Here is a 21,926-nt window from a genome sequence, read left to right as displayed (position 1 = left end):
TCACTCAAAAAAAAAAAAAGACCATTTGATGAGATTATTTTAACCCAGGCCTAATGAAATATATCACAGACATAAACTGTATAACCTGTAACTGTATTTTGTAGGCTTGCTATATGCTATAGATGCAACTGTTTTCTACCTGCATCTCATGCTGCAGCAGTCTGCCAGGTAGATGGAAGGTTAGCCTCAGTATGAGCAATACCACAGTCAATCTGATTACTAAAATATATTATATCCGATCATTATACATACATGATCTTTGTGCACGTTGTACCCTATAATTGCAATGTTGCTTTATGGTCTTTTGGGACCCACACTAAATTCAACTTGCATCCAACCTGAGGGCCTCTTTTTGTTTTCTTAACAGTGCTAACTCAACCAAGCCTGCTGACAGAGGCGGGGAACTATATGCTAAAAGTGTTCTAACATGCAGCAAAGGTATCCAATACGGAGGATATTCGTCGTTCAAATCAGCCAATGAGAAGAGCGGGCTGCCGCGCTGCTCCTCTCAGGGATCCGTAGGGGCGGTGCTTGTCCACGAGGACCCACCCCCTCAAGGCCGCGGGGTTTGGTTGCACACAAGCTGCAGTTTCAGTTTGTTTTATTCACCATTTTGAGTAGCTGAAGGTAAAAAAATTAAGAATATTTGCGTTTGGAGGACAAGTCGCTGCCGTACTTTTATTTTCACGCGCTAGCTCGGACGGTGGAGTTGTGCGCCAACCTCGCTCCCCTCGGTGTTTTGCAGAGCGGGAATCTATATTTCTTTTTTTTTCCCCCTGTGCTTTTTCTTCTCCCCCCTTTCTTACATCCTTAACCTCTACAGTATTCCTGCAAAATGTCAAGACCAGTGCGGTAAGTGTGCTAATTCGGTCCTCTTGCTCTCCGTTAAGTTAATAACGACACAGCAGTGGCGAACCCTTCGCAGATAACATGCACGTCTCGACCATGCTGTGTTTTATGAGCTGGGAATGTGTTTATTTCATGAAAAAATAATGGAAACGTGATGCGTGTGTGCGCTTCCCTTCTTGTGTGTGTACCCTCCTTTTTCTAACATGGATCCCAGCGGTGTGGACGGCTCGCCATGTCTTGTGGAGAGACCGCCGCTGTGTCGTGTCTATCATGCTTTGAGACAAATCCATGATGTGCATTGTTAACTGCTAACGGTTGCTAACGTTCTGTAGGTTGCTAAGCGTTCTATAGGTTGCTAAACGTTCTATAGGCTGTTTAACGTTCTGTAGGTTGCTAACGTTCCTTAGGTTGCTAACGTCCCGTAGGTTTAACGTTTCTGTCGGTTGCTAACGTTCTGTAGGCCAAGCGGGAAATTAGGCGGTGTGATTTAACCAGCTAGCTACGTTTTACGGCTCGCTTATGCCAGGCCTGATAACGTTTCCCTCTCTGACTGAGACTGCGAATATGGCTACCCATTCATCCAGGGGAGGCTCTAAAACGCTACCGGAGGAGGTGGTGTTTGGCCTCGGGATTTGATCTTGTTGCCGCGCAGACTAGCCATGTCGATGTTGTAGTCCGCTTATGTCGCATACATTGCGTTAAGAACAGTTTTGTCGCTTCAGAACAATAGAAAACGGTGTATTAATCACCGGAGATGTGAATCGGTGAGAGCAGATGTCCATTTTTAGTGCGGGGCAGTAAATGAACGCTGCTGGCTGATGTCAGAGGAAGGCGGAGAACTACAAAAAGTCACCACACCCCCCAATGCAAGATCCCCACCGTGATTTAAATAATAAATAAATAAGCACGGGGTATCTCTAGGCCCTTTTTAACACGAATTAAAACGCACTTCAACTTGATTAGAAGTCATTTTATGCGATCAAATCTAATTTAAAAGTGAATCCTTGAAATCTCGCTGTTTCAGGGCATCTGGAGGACTTATTTGTTGCATCTGAAATTAATTTGTTACTTAGAGCTGTTTGTCCTTTTCTTTGAGTGAAATTGTTTTTATTTTTAATAAAAACAAGGGCGTAATAAGCCTGTCACGATAACACATTTTGCTGGACGATAAATTGTCCCAGAAATTATTGCGATAAACGATAATATTGTCGTTCTGAGACCATTTTCATCTAATATAATGATAATGGCATAATAATAACGCAGGTACACCTTTTCAAAGATCAATACACTTTTAATTTTTTAAGGAAAATTTAACACTGGAACTGGAAGACATTTTAAACATCCAACAATAAATGAACAACCGAAAAAATGTCTCAAGTCGCTGTTAATAAAAAATGCACTGGAATAAAAACGATAAATTAAATGGTATTTTTTTTCCCGGCTGCGATGATTTCCATTTAAAAATGATCAAGCTCATTTTTATTTATCATGCAATTAATTGATATATTGCGACAGGCCTACGAGGGCTGTATGAAATTTGTGGAGGGTGGGATTAATGCGTTCATTTAAACCAGGGGTCTTCAACGTTTTTTAAGCCAAGGACCCCTAAACTGAAAGAGAGACGGAGCAGGGACCCCCTACCACATATATTGTCTAAAATTAAGTTGCATATTAAACAATAACGTTTAGGGTGGCCTAAAGCCTTTATACATATTTTTTTTTTTTTGCATAGAATACTAAGCTTTTAAAGTAACAGCCTAATAATTGTTGGCATTATTTAAAAAAATAATGTTTTAATGTTACACATACACCTAGCAGAGTGAATCCTTACTAACTGTATCTGTGGGTGGCTACCTTAGTGACTACCTTACCTGTAGACCAGTAAACAGTGGGGATTTATGTTTGCTAATAATATGTTGAATTCCTGACTGTAATTTTCGGGGAAAAAAACGTATCTGTTTTTTTTTTTTTAAGCCGCTAAAGACGCTTTTTTTTTTTTTTTTTGTCAGGCGTTCGTTTAGCCTCATTGTTGACTGTATAACTATGTGATTTATATTGATTATCGATTGTTTTTATGTAGCCTGTGAAGCACTTTGTGACTCTGTCTGTGAGAAGTGCTATATAAATTTAACTTTACTTACTTAAATATATTTTTCAGGACCTCCACTTCAATTAGAAAAATAATAAGTGAACCCTCCCTTCTGATATCTGAAGCTAATATAACCACATCATCAACAAGACGCCTGTTCTTACCAAAACTGCACATTAAACTCCTGGTCACAAACCAACAGCAGCTGGGTGTGGTTTTGTCTTTTAGGCAAAAGTGGTCCAAATCAGCATTTTTTTGGGGGGAGGTCAGACTTCTTCAGAAGTAGTGTGAACACCCAAATCTTGCCCATATCTGATTTTATTTATTTATTTATTTATTTTTAATCAGATTTAGACCACTTCCATATGTGGTCCTGAATCAGAATCATGCAGGACCACACATACTCAAAATCCAAATTTCAGGATCAGGAGTCTTCTTCGCCCAGAAAAAGGAGTTTGCAAAGAGCAAGAGACCGGCTTTTTGAAGCCTGAAGGCTACCGTAGCTGTGATACTAATAATAAATACTAATAATAAATACTAATAATAAATGCGTGGTGAGAGAGAGTTGATTGCGATATACGATCTCAACGCTAGATGGGAGAAATTGCCACACTTTGGACCTTTTAAGTAGGGCTGTGCAGTTAATCGAAATGTAATCGTGATTATGATTTTGGCTCCCAATGATCACAAAAACAGAATAATCGAGAAAAACAATTATTTAGCTCATTACGTTTTGCAAGTAAACTCTTATTTTCTCCGGTGTTCTGAATAAAAAAAAAAAAAAAGTTTAAATAGGAAAAGTATTTAGGCAAATTTCACAGTTGTATGTTGTAGTTTTTTTTTTTTTTACTGTTGATTTATTTAACTTTTTCCACTGTATTTTTAAGTGAAATAATTGCAACATCTTTTTGAATCGTGTTAAATTGTCGTGAGTTCAATATTGACCGAAATAATCGCGATTTATATTTTTTTCCCCCCATCATCGAGCAGCCCTAGTTTTTAAGCGGCACCAACACAGCATCTAGAGGTGTGCGTTACCTGAACTATAGTTGGCTGCTATCACCTGAGGCCTCCCTCATACACTTTGCCAAATTAGTCTTGGAAACTGTAGAAGGCTGACCAGTGTCTACTTCAGTGCCCCCAGCTGGAGGCTGTTTGTGGCTTCTCAAGCCATTTAATTCATTCATACACTTAACTGTATGCTGACTTGTGGCTGTTGAATTGCTAGGCGTGACCGATTCTCTTTGTTGCCTACCCCCTCAGCACCCATTGACATGATGTCTAATACCAGGTGGGGGCAGTGAATTAACTTAGTCCTGTGTGAATGTAATGCGATATGTAATTTGAGCCAATGTGTATGCTTCTTCACAGGAACAGGAAAGTGGTGAACTACTCGCAATTCAACGAGTCTGATGATGCAGGTAAGAGATGATAGAGTTGTGTTTCATTATATGTGGTAGTAAGGGTGGGTGATATGAAAATAATCCATACATTATTATATTTTACATTGTGATATCCATGTATATTGTAAAACAATACACCAATTGAGAAATTATTAGTCTAATGGATGAAGGTCAGTGTAACGCTCATCGGTTCAATTTTCTAAGCACAAACAGACATTTGGAAAAACAGAAAAATGGGTTCAAATATCCAATTTTTTATTTTTTCCCATCTTGACAAATTACAAACTCTTGAAATCTTGTTTTTCTAATTTTTAGTTTTTTTATTCAGAGGATCAGAAATTTAGAAAATTACAAAATTGCATCTGAGCTCCAATTATTCAATATCTTTTTTTTTTTATGGCAAATTAAATACAAAGCGGATGAAGTCACATTATTTCATTGTAAAGGTAAAAATTCAATATTCCCATAAAGTCTGCTTATTGATTTGCAACATTGAGTATGTTTACATGCACAGTAATATTCCACTCATATTCAGAATATGACAATATTCTGAATTTGATTCATGTCACATAAACAGCATATTCAGGTTATGTATTCAGGATAAGGCCTTTTTCCGAATACAGCATTTTCCGATTAAGATATGTGGGATATTCTGGTATTATTCAGGTTTTAGAGGCATTCTCTGGACATGTGTACAGCACATTCAGAATCTGCATCTCAATCAGGGTTTTTTACCACAGGCAGGGGCGTCAGACTGGGGGGGGGGAGGGGACTGAGTACCCAGGTCCCTCATGTGAGGAGGGCCCAAAGAGATGCTAGAATGAATAGCTGTGGATGTGGGGAGGGGCCTATAGAAAGGTCAGCTCTGTGTGTTGCTGTGGTTGCTGTACACAAACCAACCAGCCGACAGTTTGCAGAGCTGCAGACCCGATAAGAAGGAGAAACGCAGCTACTTTTAAGCCTTATCAGAGACTCCGATATCAACAGGGTTTTGGATATGAGCAAACATTTTCAAGAAGCTGGTTGAAGGGATGAAAGAGGGATGCTGTGTTCCCACGGTCCAACAAGTCCTCCACCGTTGGGAAACTTGGAAAAAATCGTATTTTGCACGGCTGCATGTAAACAGGAATATTAGTGGAATATTCTCTTTCATTAGCCATGTAAACAGCTTAGTCGGAATATGGTCTTTTCGGAATAAGAGCAAAAATCAGACTATTATGTGCATGAAAACGTAGTTATTGTCCAAAATGGTCAAATGCATCCTGAGATATTTAAGGTATAGTTACGTAAATGTACATGTTCTCGTGGTATACGCCGACATATTGGCCAACCCGGTGTGGTAGAATACAACATACAGCTGTCAGCCACGTTATTATATTAAGACTGGAACTGCTAAATTATACCAGATTGTTCTGCTACTAGTTGGAAGTCTAAAACCTAAATATCTTGTAGAATTAAAATAGTGATTTATATATTTTAACAGATAATTTCAGGCCATTTTATTTACTACTTTTTAGTCCAGCTAGGAAGATGGCATCTCTAGGGATGGCAGTACAGTTCAGTCTGTTCACATAACATTGGCCCCGGTTATGTAGGATTGGCATGGCATATGGAGCCCCCTAGCAAGGCCTTTAGTATCAAAATGCTTTTGAGTAGAAGTAATCGTTTAAGACTGCATGTTTTCTCTCATAGAGCAGATATCTTCAACAGGGGGGGTGCTCCAAATTGGCCTAACATAAATCCAACATATTATTAGCATATGTAAATAAGTAAATATTCTCATAATAGGCTTACTGGCCTATAGGTAAGGTAGTCACTAAGGCCATCCACAGTTAATTCAAAGCATTCCCTGTGCCACATGTACGTTTTAACATCAAAACATGATTTGTGAAATCATGCGAACAATTATTATTTGAATAGCTTAGTATTGTATGCAAAATAATGTATCTATAAAGGCTTTAGGCTGCCCTACAGGTTATTGTAGACCCAGGTTCATTTTATTTTCTATAATTTTATATATATATATATATATATATATATATATATATATATATATATATATATATATATATATATATATATATATATATATATATATATATATATATATATATATATATATTTTTAAGTATGTAGTAGGGGGTCCCTGCCTTCACTTTGGCCGACCTAACTTGCTGGCCGGGCAGTCGGGACCAACTATAGCAGTTAATAAGAAAATACAAAAGTTTACCCACAAACTGTTGATATTTCTGTACGTGGAAGTTCTTGGAAGTCCCTGACAACACTTTGCATCATTGCCTTTATGAAGTACTGACACAGAGTACTTGGTGTCAGTTTGCTGACCCGAAAATAACGAGCAGGATGAGCGTGACTAGAGTCAAAAATCTTTTAAACTGACCTTTTGTTGATCTGAAACGAAGACAGATTCAGCGAACAGCACGGCCTGTTTATCGCTTAAAATGTTTTCAGAAACGCGCTTTGGTGAACTATTTTCGTAAAATACGAGATCTTTTGTATCACGTCTCGCGCGCGCGCAGAACGTACGCTCAAGTCGGCGTCTCTTCGGTGTGTTCTGAGCCACTTTTTGGACCAACTCGGGGAGCCTGATCGGTCCGACTGGCTTTTCTGCCGACAGTCAGCCATCGGGTTGGTGTGTCGGGGCCATAAGACCTTGTGTTTTGCCTCATAGAGGACTTAAAATATCTCTATTGAGAATGAGGTAAAGAAACACCCAGAGAGTTTGACTTTAACAACACAAGTATTATCTGTGTGACTAACGGCTATCAAGATAATGTCCTTGGATGTATGTGGATGCATGTGCGTGAAATGCTAAAATGTTGTCCTTTCTCTGTAGATGAGGAGTATGGTGAGAATAAGCCTAAGAAGGTGCGTGCACCCCCTCGTGAGCCCAAGCACAAGCGCTCAAAGAACTCGCAGGATGACAGGTGAGCTCTCGGTTTGGATTGGTAGGACTGGCAGTGCCTGACAGCTTTCTATTAGGGCTGCCACCTCTTAGTCGATTAGTCGACTAACTGGTCGTTTTGGTCTTAGTCGACTAAGATTTCTTTAGTTGATAAGTCATTTTTTATGCTTATTCATGCTTAATTACTCATTTCCAAGAAACTCATGAGCACATTTATGGTGAACACAAGATTTAAAGTGGTGCTTTTGCAGGATTAATTGTGGAGAAACTCAGATTTACAGATGGTTAATTAACTACATTTATATTGTGCTTTTCTAGTCTTAACCACCTCTCAAAGCGCACAGCTCTGTCAATTAAATCAACTAATCGATTAGTCGACAAAATCGTATAAGGGTTAGTCGACTAAGAATTTCTTTAGTCGAGGACAGCCCTACTTTCTATTAGGCCATAAGGTGAACCAAGAAGAAGTGGGTAGAAATTGATTGTTTCACAACCAGGGCAGTACTTTTTAGATATGTTTTTTACATAGATAACACCCTTATGGACTATGTGTTAAGGGTTCTTCGCAAAATATCTGGCCGTTACTTGTCATAATCTATAAATCAATATAAATGTGAAAAAAATTAAAATCTTATGCTACTGGTTTTGCCTGTAACTTAATTTATATTTAGTTTAGCAACACAAAATATCTCTCACACTGACATTGAGACATGTACCTTAACATCTCCAAATAGTATTGGTGCATTTGTATACTATGTCTGTAAATTTAGACCATAAAATATGGCAAATTTGTAAAATAAAAATAAATAAACCTCTTCAGTGATTGACACCAAGCAAAACGCTGATATTTTATGCCCGTGTAATCAGACAAAGAGAGAAAAAATGCACGTTTTACACACACACACACACACACACACAACACACATATATGGCTGGCTGATAATTAAAAAGCTGCTACCCCATTCTCACACACACACACCATAACACTACAGGTGAGGTGAATAGGGTAAACATTTGAGATAGATAGATAGATAGATAGATAGATAGATAGATAGATAGATAGATAGATAGATAGAGATAGAGAGAGAGATATATAGAGATAGTATTGATAGATTTTGAAAGCCTTCAGTCTGAAAAGGTTTAATGAACAGGCTCTTTAGCGTGTTCATGCACAACACTGATGAGCAAGTTGAGCAAAAATATGAAAGAGACCAACAGGAGAAAACTAACAACAACACAGAAGGAATCAAGTGTTAGGAACATTAATAAAATACTCATGGAAATGTGTGTGTGTGTGTGTGTGTGTGTGTGTGTGTGTGTGTTTTTTTTTTTTTTTTTTGTGTGTGTGTGTGTGTGTGTGTGTGTGTGTGTGTGTGTGTGTGTGTTTTTTGTGTGTGTGTGTGTGTGTGTGTGTGTGTGTGTGTGTGTGACTTCACAACATCATCTGATACCGATATGATTGCCAATGTATCGTGCATCCCTAATGTATACCCTGACTGTAGTTGCTAAGACTTTGTTTTTTCCTAATTTCTTTTTTCCTTCCAGTGAGGAGTCTGATGAGAAGCTCTCTAAACCCAAAAATGATTCAGCAGGTAAGTCAGTCAATTCACTGATTTTAGTTGAGAAGGTTGGCTCAGGCACTTTGTGAAAACAGCTGGAATTTGATTAGCGGAGACTGAACACTGGTGCGCCCGCTCACTGACTTCCCTCTGTATCGCTGCTGCAGAGGACTTTGGCAGCGATGAGGAAGACAATGACTTTGGAGAGGAGGAGGAAGATGGAGGAAGCGACTATGAAGAAAAAAAAGGCAAAAAGGGAAAGAAAGCCAAGGTGGAGAAGCCAGCAGCCAAGAGGGGGCCAAAGAGAAAACGGCCTGCAGGTAATGATCCAGTTTCGTCCTTCTACAAATTGACCTGACCATTTTTAATAGTTTGATATGAGTGTGGTAATGGGAATTGTGGAATATATATATATATATATATATATATATATATATATATATATATATATGAGTGTATGCTGGTTTTTATGTATATCTCCCTTTGATACATGACATGCAGGACGTTAATGTTGTCATATATGCATGTTTATAGGAATCCATTAAGTCCAATACATGATTAGAAGTTCACATAAGGGCTGAACGATATAAAATGAGTAAAATATCTTATTGCGATTCCTCTGGGCCAGTGTTGCAATTTTTAAATTTCTTCTGAGGAACAACATTTTAATTCAAACATTAAGGAAGCAGGCTGCTCTTTAAAGGACAATAAAATGAACATAGCGGTTAATAATGTACAGTACAGGCCAAAAGTTTGGACACACCTTCTCATTCAATGCGTTTCCTTTTTATTTTCATGACTATTTACATTGTAGATTCTCACTGAAGGCATCAAAACTATGAATGAACACATATGGAATTATGTACTTAACAAACAAGTGTGAAATAACTGAAAACATGTCTTATATTTTAGATTCTTCAAAGTAGCCACCCTTTGCTTTTTATTAATAAGGGAAAAACTCCACTAATGAACCCTGACAAAGCACACCTGTGAAGGTAAAAACCCATTTGCAGGTGACTACCTCATGAAGCTCATTGAGAGAACACCAAGGGTTTGCAGAGTTATCAAAAAAAGCAAAGGGTGGCTACTTTGAAGAATCTAAAATATAAGACATGTTTTCAGTTATTTCACACTTTTTTGTTAAGTACATAATTCCATATGTGTTCATTCATAGTTTTGATGCCTTCAGTGAAAATCTACAATGTAAATAGTCATGAAAATAAAGAAACACATTGAATGAGAAGGTGTGTCCAAACTTTTAGTTTAGCTCAAACACAGCGTTCGTGATTCAACTGCTCATGACTGCTCATTTTCTAAGATGGCGGCCGAATGTAAACCCGAACGCTACTGTCTTTCTAATCTATCTTTTTAATAAACTGTCTGTACGCTTACAAAGTTCTCAATGCTTCGGTTTGCATGTAAGGACCCTCGTTATGCTACCGTGGGAGTGTGGTGATATTTTGAGCCTTGTTAGCGGTGTAGAAAATGGTGATTAACCCTCTGGCCCAAAAGCTAGCGATAGCAGCTAACCACCGGTTTGCTAGAGACGCATTCGATTAGCATGAAAACTGAGAACGGTCGACGCAGTACTAGAGCTGGGCAATATATCGATATTATATCGATATCGTGATATGAGACTAGATATCGTCTTCGATTTTGGGTTATCGTAACATGGCATAAGTGGTGTCTTTTCCTGGTTTTAAAGGCTGCATTACAGTAAAGTTATGTCATTTTCTCAACTGTTGTTGTAACTGACTGTTGTAACTGTTCTATTATTTGCATTTACCCACTTTACCCACATTATTTCCACATTACTGATGATTATTTATCACATTTTACACATTTCATTGTGTAAATATTTTGTGAAAGCACCAACAGTCAACACTACAATATTGTTGCGGTATCGATTTCGAGGTATTTGGTCAAAAATATCCTGATATTTGATTTTGTCCATATCGCCCAGCCCTACGCAGTACACATTTTGCACTGGAATTGTCCTTTTTTTTTTTATATATATATGTGTAGATAACCAATTACACCTAAGGTCTCCTAATGCAATACACAACTTATTGTTGAAGTTCTCTCTGGTCCAATTCAGGGGCTGGTTCAGAGGAGTTGTATTCACAAGAAGCTGTAGGATTCTCCCTAACCAGAAGGAGTTTCTGGCCATGGTTACAGGAAACTGCAGAATAAACAAAAGCTGAGAAGTCTGTCTGATTAGATTTGCATAGACTCCACACTGTCTGCTCCAACTAATCAAAAGTGCTTTGATTATTTAAGGTGTGAATCTCTGCTGGAGCCAACCTGTGCTCTAAACAAAAGGTCTCGCTCATTGATCATAGTGAAATGCTTCCACTTAACACGAAGCTCGAGAAAAGGCAGATAGACTTAATTAAATCAGGAGACACTAAAAGTTTGTTGATCAGGTAAAATAACTGGATCTTAATCCATTTTCATTGAAACACAAATATATAATTGTACTATAGTGTTTCCTTTTTAGGATTTTTTTTGTTTTGTTTTTTTAGCAGTGGCATGTCCCGCAGCCAAATGTTTTACGCATGAAAATATATTTATTCACCTCTATTCACACACAATGAAGCATATTTTCAGTTGTGATTGAACTGTATTTTTTTGAGGAACTATAGGACACTTAACGTCTGCTTGTTGTTAAACTGGACGGGCCCAATAACCTCTGAATAGTTCTACTTGTTGTTAAACTGGACGGGCCCAATAACCTCTGAATAGTTCTACTTGTTGTTAAACTGGACGGGCCCAATAACCTCTGAATAGTTCTACTTGTTGTTAAACTGGACGGGCCCAATAACCTCTGAATAGTTCTACTGGTTAAACTGGACGGGCCCAATAACCTCTGAATAGTTCTACTTGTTGTTAAACTGGACGGGCCCAATAACCTCTGAATAGTTCTGCTTGTTGTTAAACTGGACGGGCCCAATAACCTCTGAATAGTTCTGCTTGTTGTTAAACTGGACGGGTCCAATAACCTCTGAATAGTTCTACTTGTTGTTAAACTGGACGGGCCCAATAACCTCTGAATAGTTCTGCTTGTTGTTAAACTGGACGGGCCCAATAACCTCTGAATAGTTCTACTTGTTGTTAAACTGGACGGGCCCAATAACCTCTGAATAGTTCTACTTGTTGTTAAACTGGACGGGCCCAATAACCTCTGAATAGTTCTACTTGTTGTTAAACTGACGGGCCCCAATAACCTCTGAATAGTTCTACTTGTTGTTAAACTGGACGGGCCCAATAACCTCTGAATAGTTCTACTTGTTGTTAAACTGGACGGGCCCAATAACCTCTGAATAGTTCTACTGGTTGTTAAACTGGACGGGTCCAATAACCTCTGAATAGTTCTACTTGTTGTTAAACTGGACGGGCCCAATAACCTCTGAATAGTTCTACTGGTTGTTAAACTGGACGGGCCCAATAACCTCTGAATAGTTCTACTTGTTGTTAAACTGGACGGGCCCAATAACCTCTGAATAGTTCTACTGGTTAAACTGGACGGGTCCAATAACCTCTGAATAGTTCTACTGGTTGTTAAACTGGACGGGCCCAATAACCTCTGAATAGTTCTACTGGTTGTTAAACTGGACGGGCCCAATAACCTCTGAATAGTTCTACTGGTTGTTAAACTGGACGGGCCCAATAACCTCTGAATAGTTCTACTGGTTGTTAAACTGGACGGGCCCAATAACCTCTGAATAGTTCTACTTGTTGTTAAACTGGACGGGCCCAATAACCTCTGAATAGTTCTACTGGTTAAACTGGACGGGTCCAATAACCTCTGAATAGTTCTACTGGTTGTTAAACTGGACGGGCCCAATAACCTCTGAATAGTTCTACTGGTTGTTAAACTGGACGGGCCCAATAACCTCTGAATAGTTCTACTGGTTGTTAAACTGGACGGGCCCAATAACCTCTGAATAGTTCTACTGGTTGTTAAATTGCAGGGTGTCAGCGTGATCATTTAAAAGGCGACTACATTGTGCATCAGCCCTATTTCTGATACCGTGGTGGCAGAAATTCTGCCGTGGTGGGCCGCCACTAAGAAATCTACATAGAGGAAAACAAGGGTACTTTATCAGGATGCATAGTATCCTGGATCCATGACTAACTGGCCTTTAAAAATAAACATCTGCCTGCCTCTATGGGAATTTAACATAGGGGTGTACTGACTTATGCCCCCTGTATTTTAAGGAAGAACATTTACAGCTTTTTTTTATTCCTCTTTTTAGTCAACTTTAGCATGGGTATGTAAACTTCTGCAAGCCACTGTATAGTAAGATACAGGCCAATGAACACTTTTTTTTTACCTTTCATTCAAAACAGCGTTTCCTTTTATTTTTATGATATTTACATTGTATATTGGTTACTGAGCATAAGAGAATGAACACATATGGAATTATGTACTTAACAAAGGTGAAGTAACTGAAAACATATCTTATATTTTAGATTCCTCAACGTAGCCCCCTTTGCTTTTTATTAATAAGGAAAAAACTTCCACTAATGAACCCTGACAAAGCACACCTGTGAAAGGTAAAACCATTTCAGGTGACTACCTCATGAAGCTCATTGAGAGAACACCAAGGGTTTGCAGAGTTATCAAAAAGCAAAAGGGTGGCTACTTTGAAGAATCTAAAATATAAGACATGTTTTCAGTTATTTCACACTTTTTTGTTAAGTACATAATTCCATATGTGTTCATTCATAGTTTTGATGCCTTCAGTGAGAATCTACAATGTAAATAGTCATGAAAATAAAGAAACACATTGAATGAGAAGGTGTGTCCAAACTTTTGGCCTGTACTGTATGTATGTAAGCCCCAAAAAAGTTCCCCAGCCAGCTACAAATACGTTGAAAAAAGCGCCCAAAAAGTGTGAAAATTGTCTGGCAAAAGTGACAAAAACATCAGAAAGCGCCAAAAACTTCCATGAAAATGGCAAAACGTTGAATAAAGCGTCAAAAACGTTAAATCAAAGTGCCTAAAGCATTGGAAAAAAAAAACAAACTGCCGGAAAAAGCAACAAAAATGTAAAAAAAGCAACAAAAACTTTGGAAAAAGCCACAAAAACTAGGTGGGCTTAAACTTATCGTGAACCTAAATTGAAAGGCCGGATCAAAACCTGTGGCCCCCGGCCCTTGAGTTTGACACATGTGATCTAGTAGAAATATATAGTATATAGTATAGTGATATAGTAATCAAAGTGTGTGTCTGTGTGTGTCTACTGTTGTCTCGTTCTGAAATGATTGTGTATTCTTTGCCTAGATGACAGCGATGATGACAAGGAAGTGAGTCGAAAGCGTACAGTGCGGGAGGCGGCCTCCAAGGCTGTGTCCAAACAGAGGGAGATCCTGCTGGGCGATGGAGGCAGCGAGGATGAGGAGCACGAAGACCAAGAGGAGCCCTATATGGACCGTACGTACAACTGCACTGCACACCGATACAGCTACGCGTCTTCCCCAAATGCCGCATGGCGTCCATACGCAAGCTGTCGCACATCAGACCGGTAGTACACGTCTAACGTGTTGTTTCTGTATGACACTCTGTAAGCTACATGAAGCTAACGTTTGATTCCTGAAGATTATTTAAAGCGCCCATATTATGCTCATTTTCAGGTTCATAACTGTATTTTAAGGTTGTACCAGAATAGGTTTACATGGTTTAATTTTCAAAAAACACCATATTGTTGTTGTACTGCACAGCTCTCTCTACCTGCTGCAGATCCTCTTTTCACCTGGTTTCTGTTTTAGCTACAGAGTGAGACCTCTTTTCATCTTCTTCTTCTGTACTATCTTTGATTGCACTCGCACATGCGCAGTAGCTCAGATGTAGAGCATGTCAGCTAGCTAACTCTAGAGACAGTAAAAGAAAGCCTGTTTCTCCAACTTCAGTCAGTTCCAAGGCAGGATTAGCTGGGAGACTTCTAAATGAGGGAGCACATGGAAGTAGTTCTTTTGTAGATTATGGTGAACTTGTGTGTGTTGTAGCAGTGCTTTGCTATTGAGAACGACGTAGCATGCTAATGCTAACGGTTAGCATGCTAACGGTTGTGGTTAGCCAGCTCATTTCGGACTGTGACGTCACAGTCCGAGGCCGATTTTGAACAGCTCACCAGGAGACTGAAGGCAGGACACATTCAGAAACCATATCTCACTCAGAACAGCATGGATGCATTTTTTTCAAAGTTTGTATGTGTGTGGAAGCACCAGAGACACAAAAGAACACCCCAAATCACCAGAAAAAGTGATTTTTTCATAATATGGGCACTTTAAGGTCTAAAATGCTCGTCAGGTTAAAGGTGCTCTAAGTGGTGTTTGAAATGTTTTCAAACAAAACGAGACCAACTCGCTCCTCTCTCCTCCTCATCCCATGTCCTCCCTCCCGCGCACTAACCCCCCAAATTTAAGGCTGCTGCTCTAAAAGCACTCAAGTTGTCTGTGATTGGCTGGAACTTGGTTGGTTGTGTTTTGGTGCACAGCCTGTGCGCCCCCTGGTGTTTGTTTGACGTTTACGAGCCCTGTGTCGTCTCCCGAGACCGGGCTTTTTCACGGTGTGTTCAGGGACCAGGCAGCTAGCGGATCAAGGAGAGATGACTACCATTTGAGACCCTGTTTACACGTACATGGTTATTTTTTTATTTTTTTTACAAATGGAGACATTTCCCTTCGTTTGTGCCCTTCGTTTACACGAAAACGGAGAATTCTCCTCTGAAACGGAGGTTTAAGCAGCCGAGAGAGAGGGAGAAAGAGGAAGTGATTGGTTGCTGCTGTTGCTATTTTCTTGATTCTGATTGGCTAACATGGGCTTGAGCTTCTCGTTACACCGCCACCTACAGGTTTGGCGTGCTCTTGAAGGCATATATACACAAAGATGCGTGTAAACGAACACTTTTCTGAAAACTGACAGCTGTGCACGATGTTATTTTTGAAAACGGAGAGGTTGAAATGTCCGTTTCTGAAAATAGCCGGCCACGTGTAAACGTAGCATGAGACTAAAATGAAATGGCAGATGATATCTGTGTCAAGTGTGGAACAGCTCCCTGCCATCTTAGCCATATTTGTGGCATTGTATCTAGTAGAACCATGCCCCCCTACCAGCTATTTTTGGTGTCTCACCAGTCTCACAGCTTCTTAACAGAAGACAGGCAGATGTTGTTGCCTTTGCTCCTCTGCTGGCGAGGCCTAGGATCCTATTCTCCTGGAAATCCTCGCAGTCCCCTTCGGTGTCCCTGTGGCTGTAGGACCTTATTTTCTTTCTAAAATTAAGAGAAGGTGAAATTCGCTCTCAGAGGGAATACTGAGATCTTTTTCAAATGCTGGAACTCTTCTATTACTTATTTCAATGAGCTTGGGTAAACAAATCTTTATTTTATCCTCATTTATGTTGTATAACTATTGTCCAATGTTTGAATCTATTGTCCTGACTCCATATTATTATACTAATCATAATAATAAGTGTTTCCTTTAGGATTTTTGAAACTGATCTGACACTTCACTGCAACAAAAACTAATATGTGTATTCACCTCTATTCACACACAATGAGGCATATTCTCAGTTGTGATTGAGCTGTGTTTTTTGAGTTACTATCTAGGCCAACTTTGATCTTGACATATAGGCTAAGCATTCTGTAAGAAATACCAATAAACCCACTATTAATGACCTCTTAATGCAGTGTAGCTACTGCAGCATGTAAATAATGCTCCTCAAATACAAACGTGAGCAATCGCTATTATATCGAATCAACAGCCACGTGCAGTTTAGCTCGCAGGTGAAGAACACAAACAATGAAAATCACCAGATAACTTAATTTAAATTAGCAATACCTATAGACTAATACGAGACCTATAGACTAATACGAGACCTATAGACTAATACGAGACCTATAGACTAATACGAGACCTATAGACTAATACGAGACCTATAGACTAATACGAGACCTATAGACTAATACGAGACCTATAGACTGATACAATACCTATAGACTAATACGAGACCTATAGACTAATACGAGACCTATAGACTGATACAATACCTATAGACTAATACGAGACCTATAGACTAATACGAGACCTATAGACTAATACGAGACCTATAGACTGATACGAGACCTATAGACTAATACGAGACCTATAGACTAATACGAGACCTATAGACTAATACAAGACCTATAGACTAATACGAGACCTATAGACTGATACAAGACCTATAGACTGATACAAGACCTATAGACTAATACAAGACCTATAGACTAATACAAGACCTATAGACTAATACAAGACCTATAGACTAATACAAGACCTATAGACTGATACAAGACCTATAGACTGATACGAGACCTATAGACTAATACGAGACCTATAGACTAATACGAGACCTATAGACTGATACAAGACCTATAGACTAATACAAGACCTATAGACTGATACAAGACCTATAGACTGATACAAGACCTATAGACTAATACAAGACCTATAGACTGATACAAGACCTATAGACTGATACAAGACCTATAGACTGATACAAGACCTATAGACTAATACAAGACCTATAGACTGATACAAGACCTATAGACTGATACAAGACCTATAGACTAATACAAGACCTATAGACTGATACAAGACCTATAGACTGATACAGGACCTATAGACTAATACAGGACCTATAGACTAATACAGGACCTATAGACTAATACAGGACCTATAGACTGATACAAGACCTATAGACTAATACAAGACCTATAGACTAATACAAGACCTATAGACTGATACAAGACCTATAGACTGATACAAGACCTATAGACTAATACAGGACCTATAGACTGATACAAGACCTATAGACTAATACAGGACTAATACAAGACCTATAGACTAATACAGGACTAATACAGGACCTATAGACTAATACAGGGCCTATAGACTAATACAAGACCTATAGACTAATACAGGACCTATAGACTAATACAGGACTAATACAGGACCTATAGACTGATACAGGACTAATACAGGACCTATAGACTAATACAGGACTAATACAGGACCTATAGACTAATACAGGACTAATACAGGACCTATAGACTGATACAGGACTAATACAGGACCTATAGACTAATACAGGACTAATACAGGACCTATAGACTAATACAGGACTAATACAGGACCTATAGACTAATACAGGACTAATACAGGACCTATAGACTAATACAGGACTAATACAGGACCTATAGACTGATACAGGACTAATACAGGACCTATAGACTAATACAGGACTAATACAGGACCTATAGACTAATACAGGACTAATACAGGACCTATAGACTAATACAGGACTAATACAGGACCTATAGACTAATACAGGACCTATCTACATGCTGCTTGATTGTGTCGAGACCTCCACCTCACCATGTATGTGTGAATACCAGAAGGTGCACAGAATGTATTGGACTTCTTGTTGTACTGGGGTGTATATATAGTGTATACTTAGTTTCTGTAACTTTAATTTTTGTATGAAAAAAATGTACTTTTTTGTAAAAAAGGGTATAGGTGTAATAAGCTCTGGCTTCAGCCTGCACCTTTTCGGCCTTGTTTGTTTCTTGTCTCTATGCATGTTTGACTGTTGTGAGTTACAGATGACCAAAAAAAAAGAAACTAAACTATGTAAAGTGTAAACACATATGATTGGAGGTATAACAGGAACTTGTAAGTTGCATTAGTTACTCAACAACGCCACGGTGCGTGCTGAACAGGGCCAAAGAGATCCTTATGCGTTGCGTTTTGTGTGTGCAGCTGACGAGTCCGGTAGCGATGAGGACTTCATGGTGGAGGACGATGATGACAGCGACTACGGTCGCTCCAAGAAGAGAGGCAAAAAGGTGATTCGGCGGGGCCGGCCGGACAAGAAGGAGAAGAAAAGCCCCAAGCCCCGACTAAAGGCCACAGGTGAGACCTCCGGTCAGACTTCAAGGAGAAACCCTACCGTTAATAATCTACTTGTGTATATTTATTTATGACTTTTGCAGGATCTCATTGTTTATTCATATTATGTCAGTAATTTAAAGTGGTGATAGAATGCAAAACAGAGTTTAAGAGAAATACCTTTGCGTGCTCGCCGGCGTCTTTTCTACAGAAAGTCGGCAGATTTGTCGCTAGTCGCTTTTTTTGAAGAAAAAAAAAAACCAGCTAACGGGGTCTGAAAAGTCACTACAATCTAGCAACAAAGCTAAGTTGGCAAAACGTGTGTGTGTGTTTGTGTGTGTGTGTGTGTGTGTGTGTGTGTGTGTGTGTGTGTGTGTGTGTGTGTGTGTGTGTGTGTGTGTGTGTGTGTGTGTGTGTGTGTGTGTGTGTGTGTGTGTGTGTGTGTGTGTGTGTGTGTTTTACTATATTTGTGGGGTCCAAAAACACCTTCTCATTCAATGTGTTTCCTTTTATTTTCATGACTATTTACATTGTAGATTCTCACTGAAGGCATCAAAACTGTGAATGAACACATATGGAATTATGTACTTAACAAAAAAGTGTGAAATAACTGAAAACATGTCTTATATTTTAGATTCTTCAAAGTAGCCACCCTTTGCTTTTTTATTAATAAAAGGGACAAACTTCCACTAATTAACCCTGACAAAGCACACCTGTGAAGGTAAAACCATTTCACGTGACTACCTCATGAAGCTCATTGAGAGAACACCAAGGGTTTGCAGAGTTATCAAAAAAGCAAAGGGTGGCTACTTTGAAGAATCTAAAATATAAGACATGTTTTCAGTTATTTCACACTTTTTTGTTAAGTACATAATTCCATATGTGTTCATTCATAGTTTTGATGCCTTCAGTGAGAATCTACAATGTAAATAGTCATGAAAATAAAGAAACACATTGAATGAGAAGGTGTGTCCTAACTTTTGGCCTGTACTGTAGCTACACTGTATGTGTGCTAATAGTAGCCAGTTGTGAGATTAAAGCATAATCTGTCGATCACTAACTTCTCCCTCTAGTGACCCCCAGCCCAATGAAAGGAAAGGGGAAGGGGCGCCCCAGCGCCAAGGCCCTGGAGAAGAGCTCACCCAAAGAGGAGGAGGAGGAGGAGGACCCCGAGAGTCCCCTGGAGGAGGAAGAGGAGGAGGCCGAGAAGAAAGCGAGCTCCCCTGCCCCCAAGACGACAAAGGAGGCCGCGGGAGGAGACGAGGAGGAGGAAGACGAAGAGGAGGAGGACGGCTCAGAAGAGGAGGCGCCCTCTGGGGAAGACTAGAAGATGGTTCCCTCTGAAGCCCATTCTCTCTCTCTCTCTGTCTCTCTTCTCTCTCTCTCTCTCTCTGTGTCTCTTCTCAAAGATTTAGTTTTTTCTTTCGTTGCTCTGTGTTTTAGAGTATTTTGTCTCTTCTCCTGGTGGCCTGGCTCAATGGTTTGGACTTGGTGTGCTTTCTTTTCCTTGTTTTGCTCCCCCTTTCCCTTCCCCTCCTCCCCTCCCTCCCTCTCCAACCAAGACATTGTGCTCATGTGATCATAGGGTGTATGTAAGGAGTCCCAACGTTCGGCCTTACCCACCCACCCTCCCATCTCAGTCATTTCTACCTTTCCAAGAGCTCCGTGCTAGTGGGCATCCGTCCTAAATGTGAACAAATGAAATTCACCTCTTCTTTGTTTTCTTTTTCTTTCTCTCTCTCTCTTTCTCTCTGGGATTATCTGTGATCTGACATGACTGGCCACACACTTCTTTTTTTTGTTTTTACCATTGTACTTTCACCGATATCTGCGAGTACTGGGAGCGTTGCGTTCAGAGCCTCTCAGTATCAGTTCCTAAAGCGCTGTATTTACAAAGCGACGCCGAGTCAACACGCGCAGGGCCGAGGCCTTGACCCTCTATCTGGTACGTTGTGGTTTTTAAACCGGGAGCGTGTGTTTTTAACAGGGCAGCTGGTAGTCAGCTGGTAGTTTTAGTTACAAAAAAAAACCTCCAAAACCGTTCAAAGTTCACCCTGCTTGTTTCAGACTCTATTGGTGCCCTGTTAAAGGTGTGTTACCTTGCCTGGCAGAGTGGTGGGTCACCGCTGAGTGTTTGCTACGCGCCAGACTGCCAATTTCACCCATTTCAAGCCAGCGTGTGTGTGTGTGTGTGTGTGTTTTTATGTACTTGTTTAAATTTATATATGCTTGTGACGTACTAACTGTAAGAGGGTCCGGCTTTTGTGTCTCTCTCAGCCCACCTGCTGCCCATGTTCAACGGTTTCTGTTGTCTATGTTCGGCTTTTTATGATGCACCATGCTACGTGAAGCGACCCCTCCCCCCCCTGACTCCTCCCTCCCCCGCATGGCTACAGCATCTTCTCTACATTCAACCCCTTGTGCCAGGCACCCCTAAATCTGTTTGTTTTTATTTTTAAGAAATGCAAGAAGAGATGTTTCCTTTTTTTTTTTTTTTTTTTTTATGAGTTAAAAAAAAATGAATGTTTTTTTTTTTTTTCTCCTGTTGTTCTAATTCTCTATTCAGATTTTTTTTGTAATGTTTGTTTTTTAAGAAAAGAAATAAAATGTATCTTGATTTTAAAGAAAAAAAAAAGTTGACCCTATCCAATCTGTTCAGCTTAATGGTTGCTGTTGGCATCCATTATTTTTATTTTTATCCTTTCCTTGGGGCTTTTTTGGTCACCCATTTGTATTTCACAAGCAGATCCATTTAGATTTCTACAGGACTGAAGCTCAGAAAAGATTGAAATGAAGTGGGCAGCTCAGTATCTGGCATTTGTTTGTCTATCGATGCCTTAATTTTCATTGAGTTCAGTTGTTGCTCTGATATTGTTGGAGGCCTGAGAATGTAATCTGTCCTCGTGTTTTTAGGTCTTTGCTACAAGCGGCAAATTAGGCTTACAACAAGTCAACAATTTGTATGAATCCACAGACCATCCAAAGCCATAAACGATCTCAAAACTAGTGACTCGGAGATCAGGTGCAGCACTTGGTAGATTGTCCTTTTTTTTTTTTTTTTTTAAAAGAGTAGTGTTTTGATGTCACAACAAAAAAACAAAAACAAAAAAAAACAGTTGAGGAAAAGCTGCTATTGTGATCTTGGGGATGGTGAATGGGTTATTAGG

General features: G+C 39.5%; 1 protein-coding gene across 1 annotated transcript; it reads left to right on the top strand.

The window, feature by feature from the left end:
* Nucleotides 1–544: 544 nt before the first annotated feature.
* On the top strand, nt 545–21,262 carry nucks1a (nuclear casein kinase and cyclin-dependent kinase substrate 1a). Its single transcript, XM_039798382.1, has 8 exons — nt 545–852; nt 4,310–4,359; nt 7,196–7,286; nt 8,810–8,856; nt 8,991–9,143; nt 14,114–14,263; nt 18,631–18,783; nt 19,833–21,262. Exons 1-8 carry the CDS (start codon nt 836–838, stop codon nt 20,084–20,086), a joined length of 915 nt encoding a protein of 304 aa, XP_039654316.1. The 5' UTR covers nt 545–835; the 3' UTR covers nt 20,087–21,262.
* The last annotated feature ends 664 nt before the right edge of the window (nt 21,263–21,926 follow it).

The sequence above is a fragment of the Perca fluviatilis genome, chromosome 4, assembly GCF_010015445.1.
Source record: "Perca fluviatilis chromosome 4, GENO_Pfluv_1.0, whole genome shotgun sequence".
Classification (NCBI taxonomy): Eukaryota; Metazoa; Chordata; class Actinopteri; order Perciformes; family Percidae; genus Perca; species Perca fluviatilis.
The sequence above is the reverse complement of the archived record's forward strand: the minus strand, read 5'-3'. Positions and strand labels throughout refer to the sequence as shown.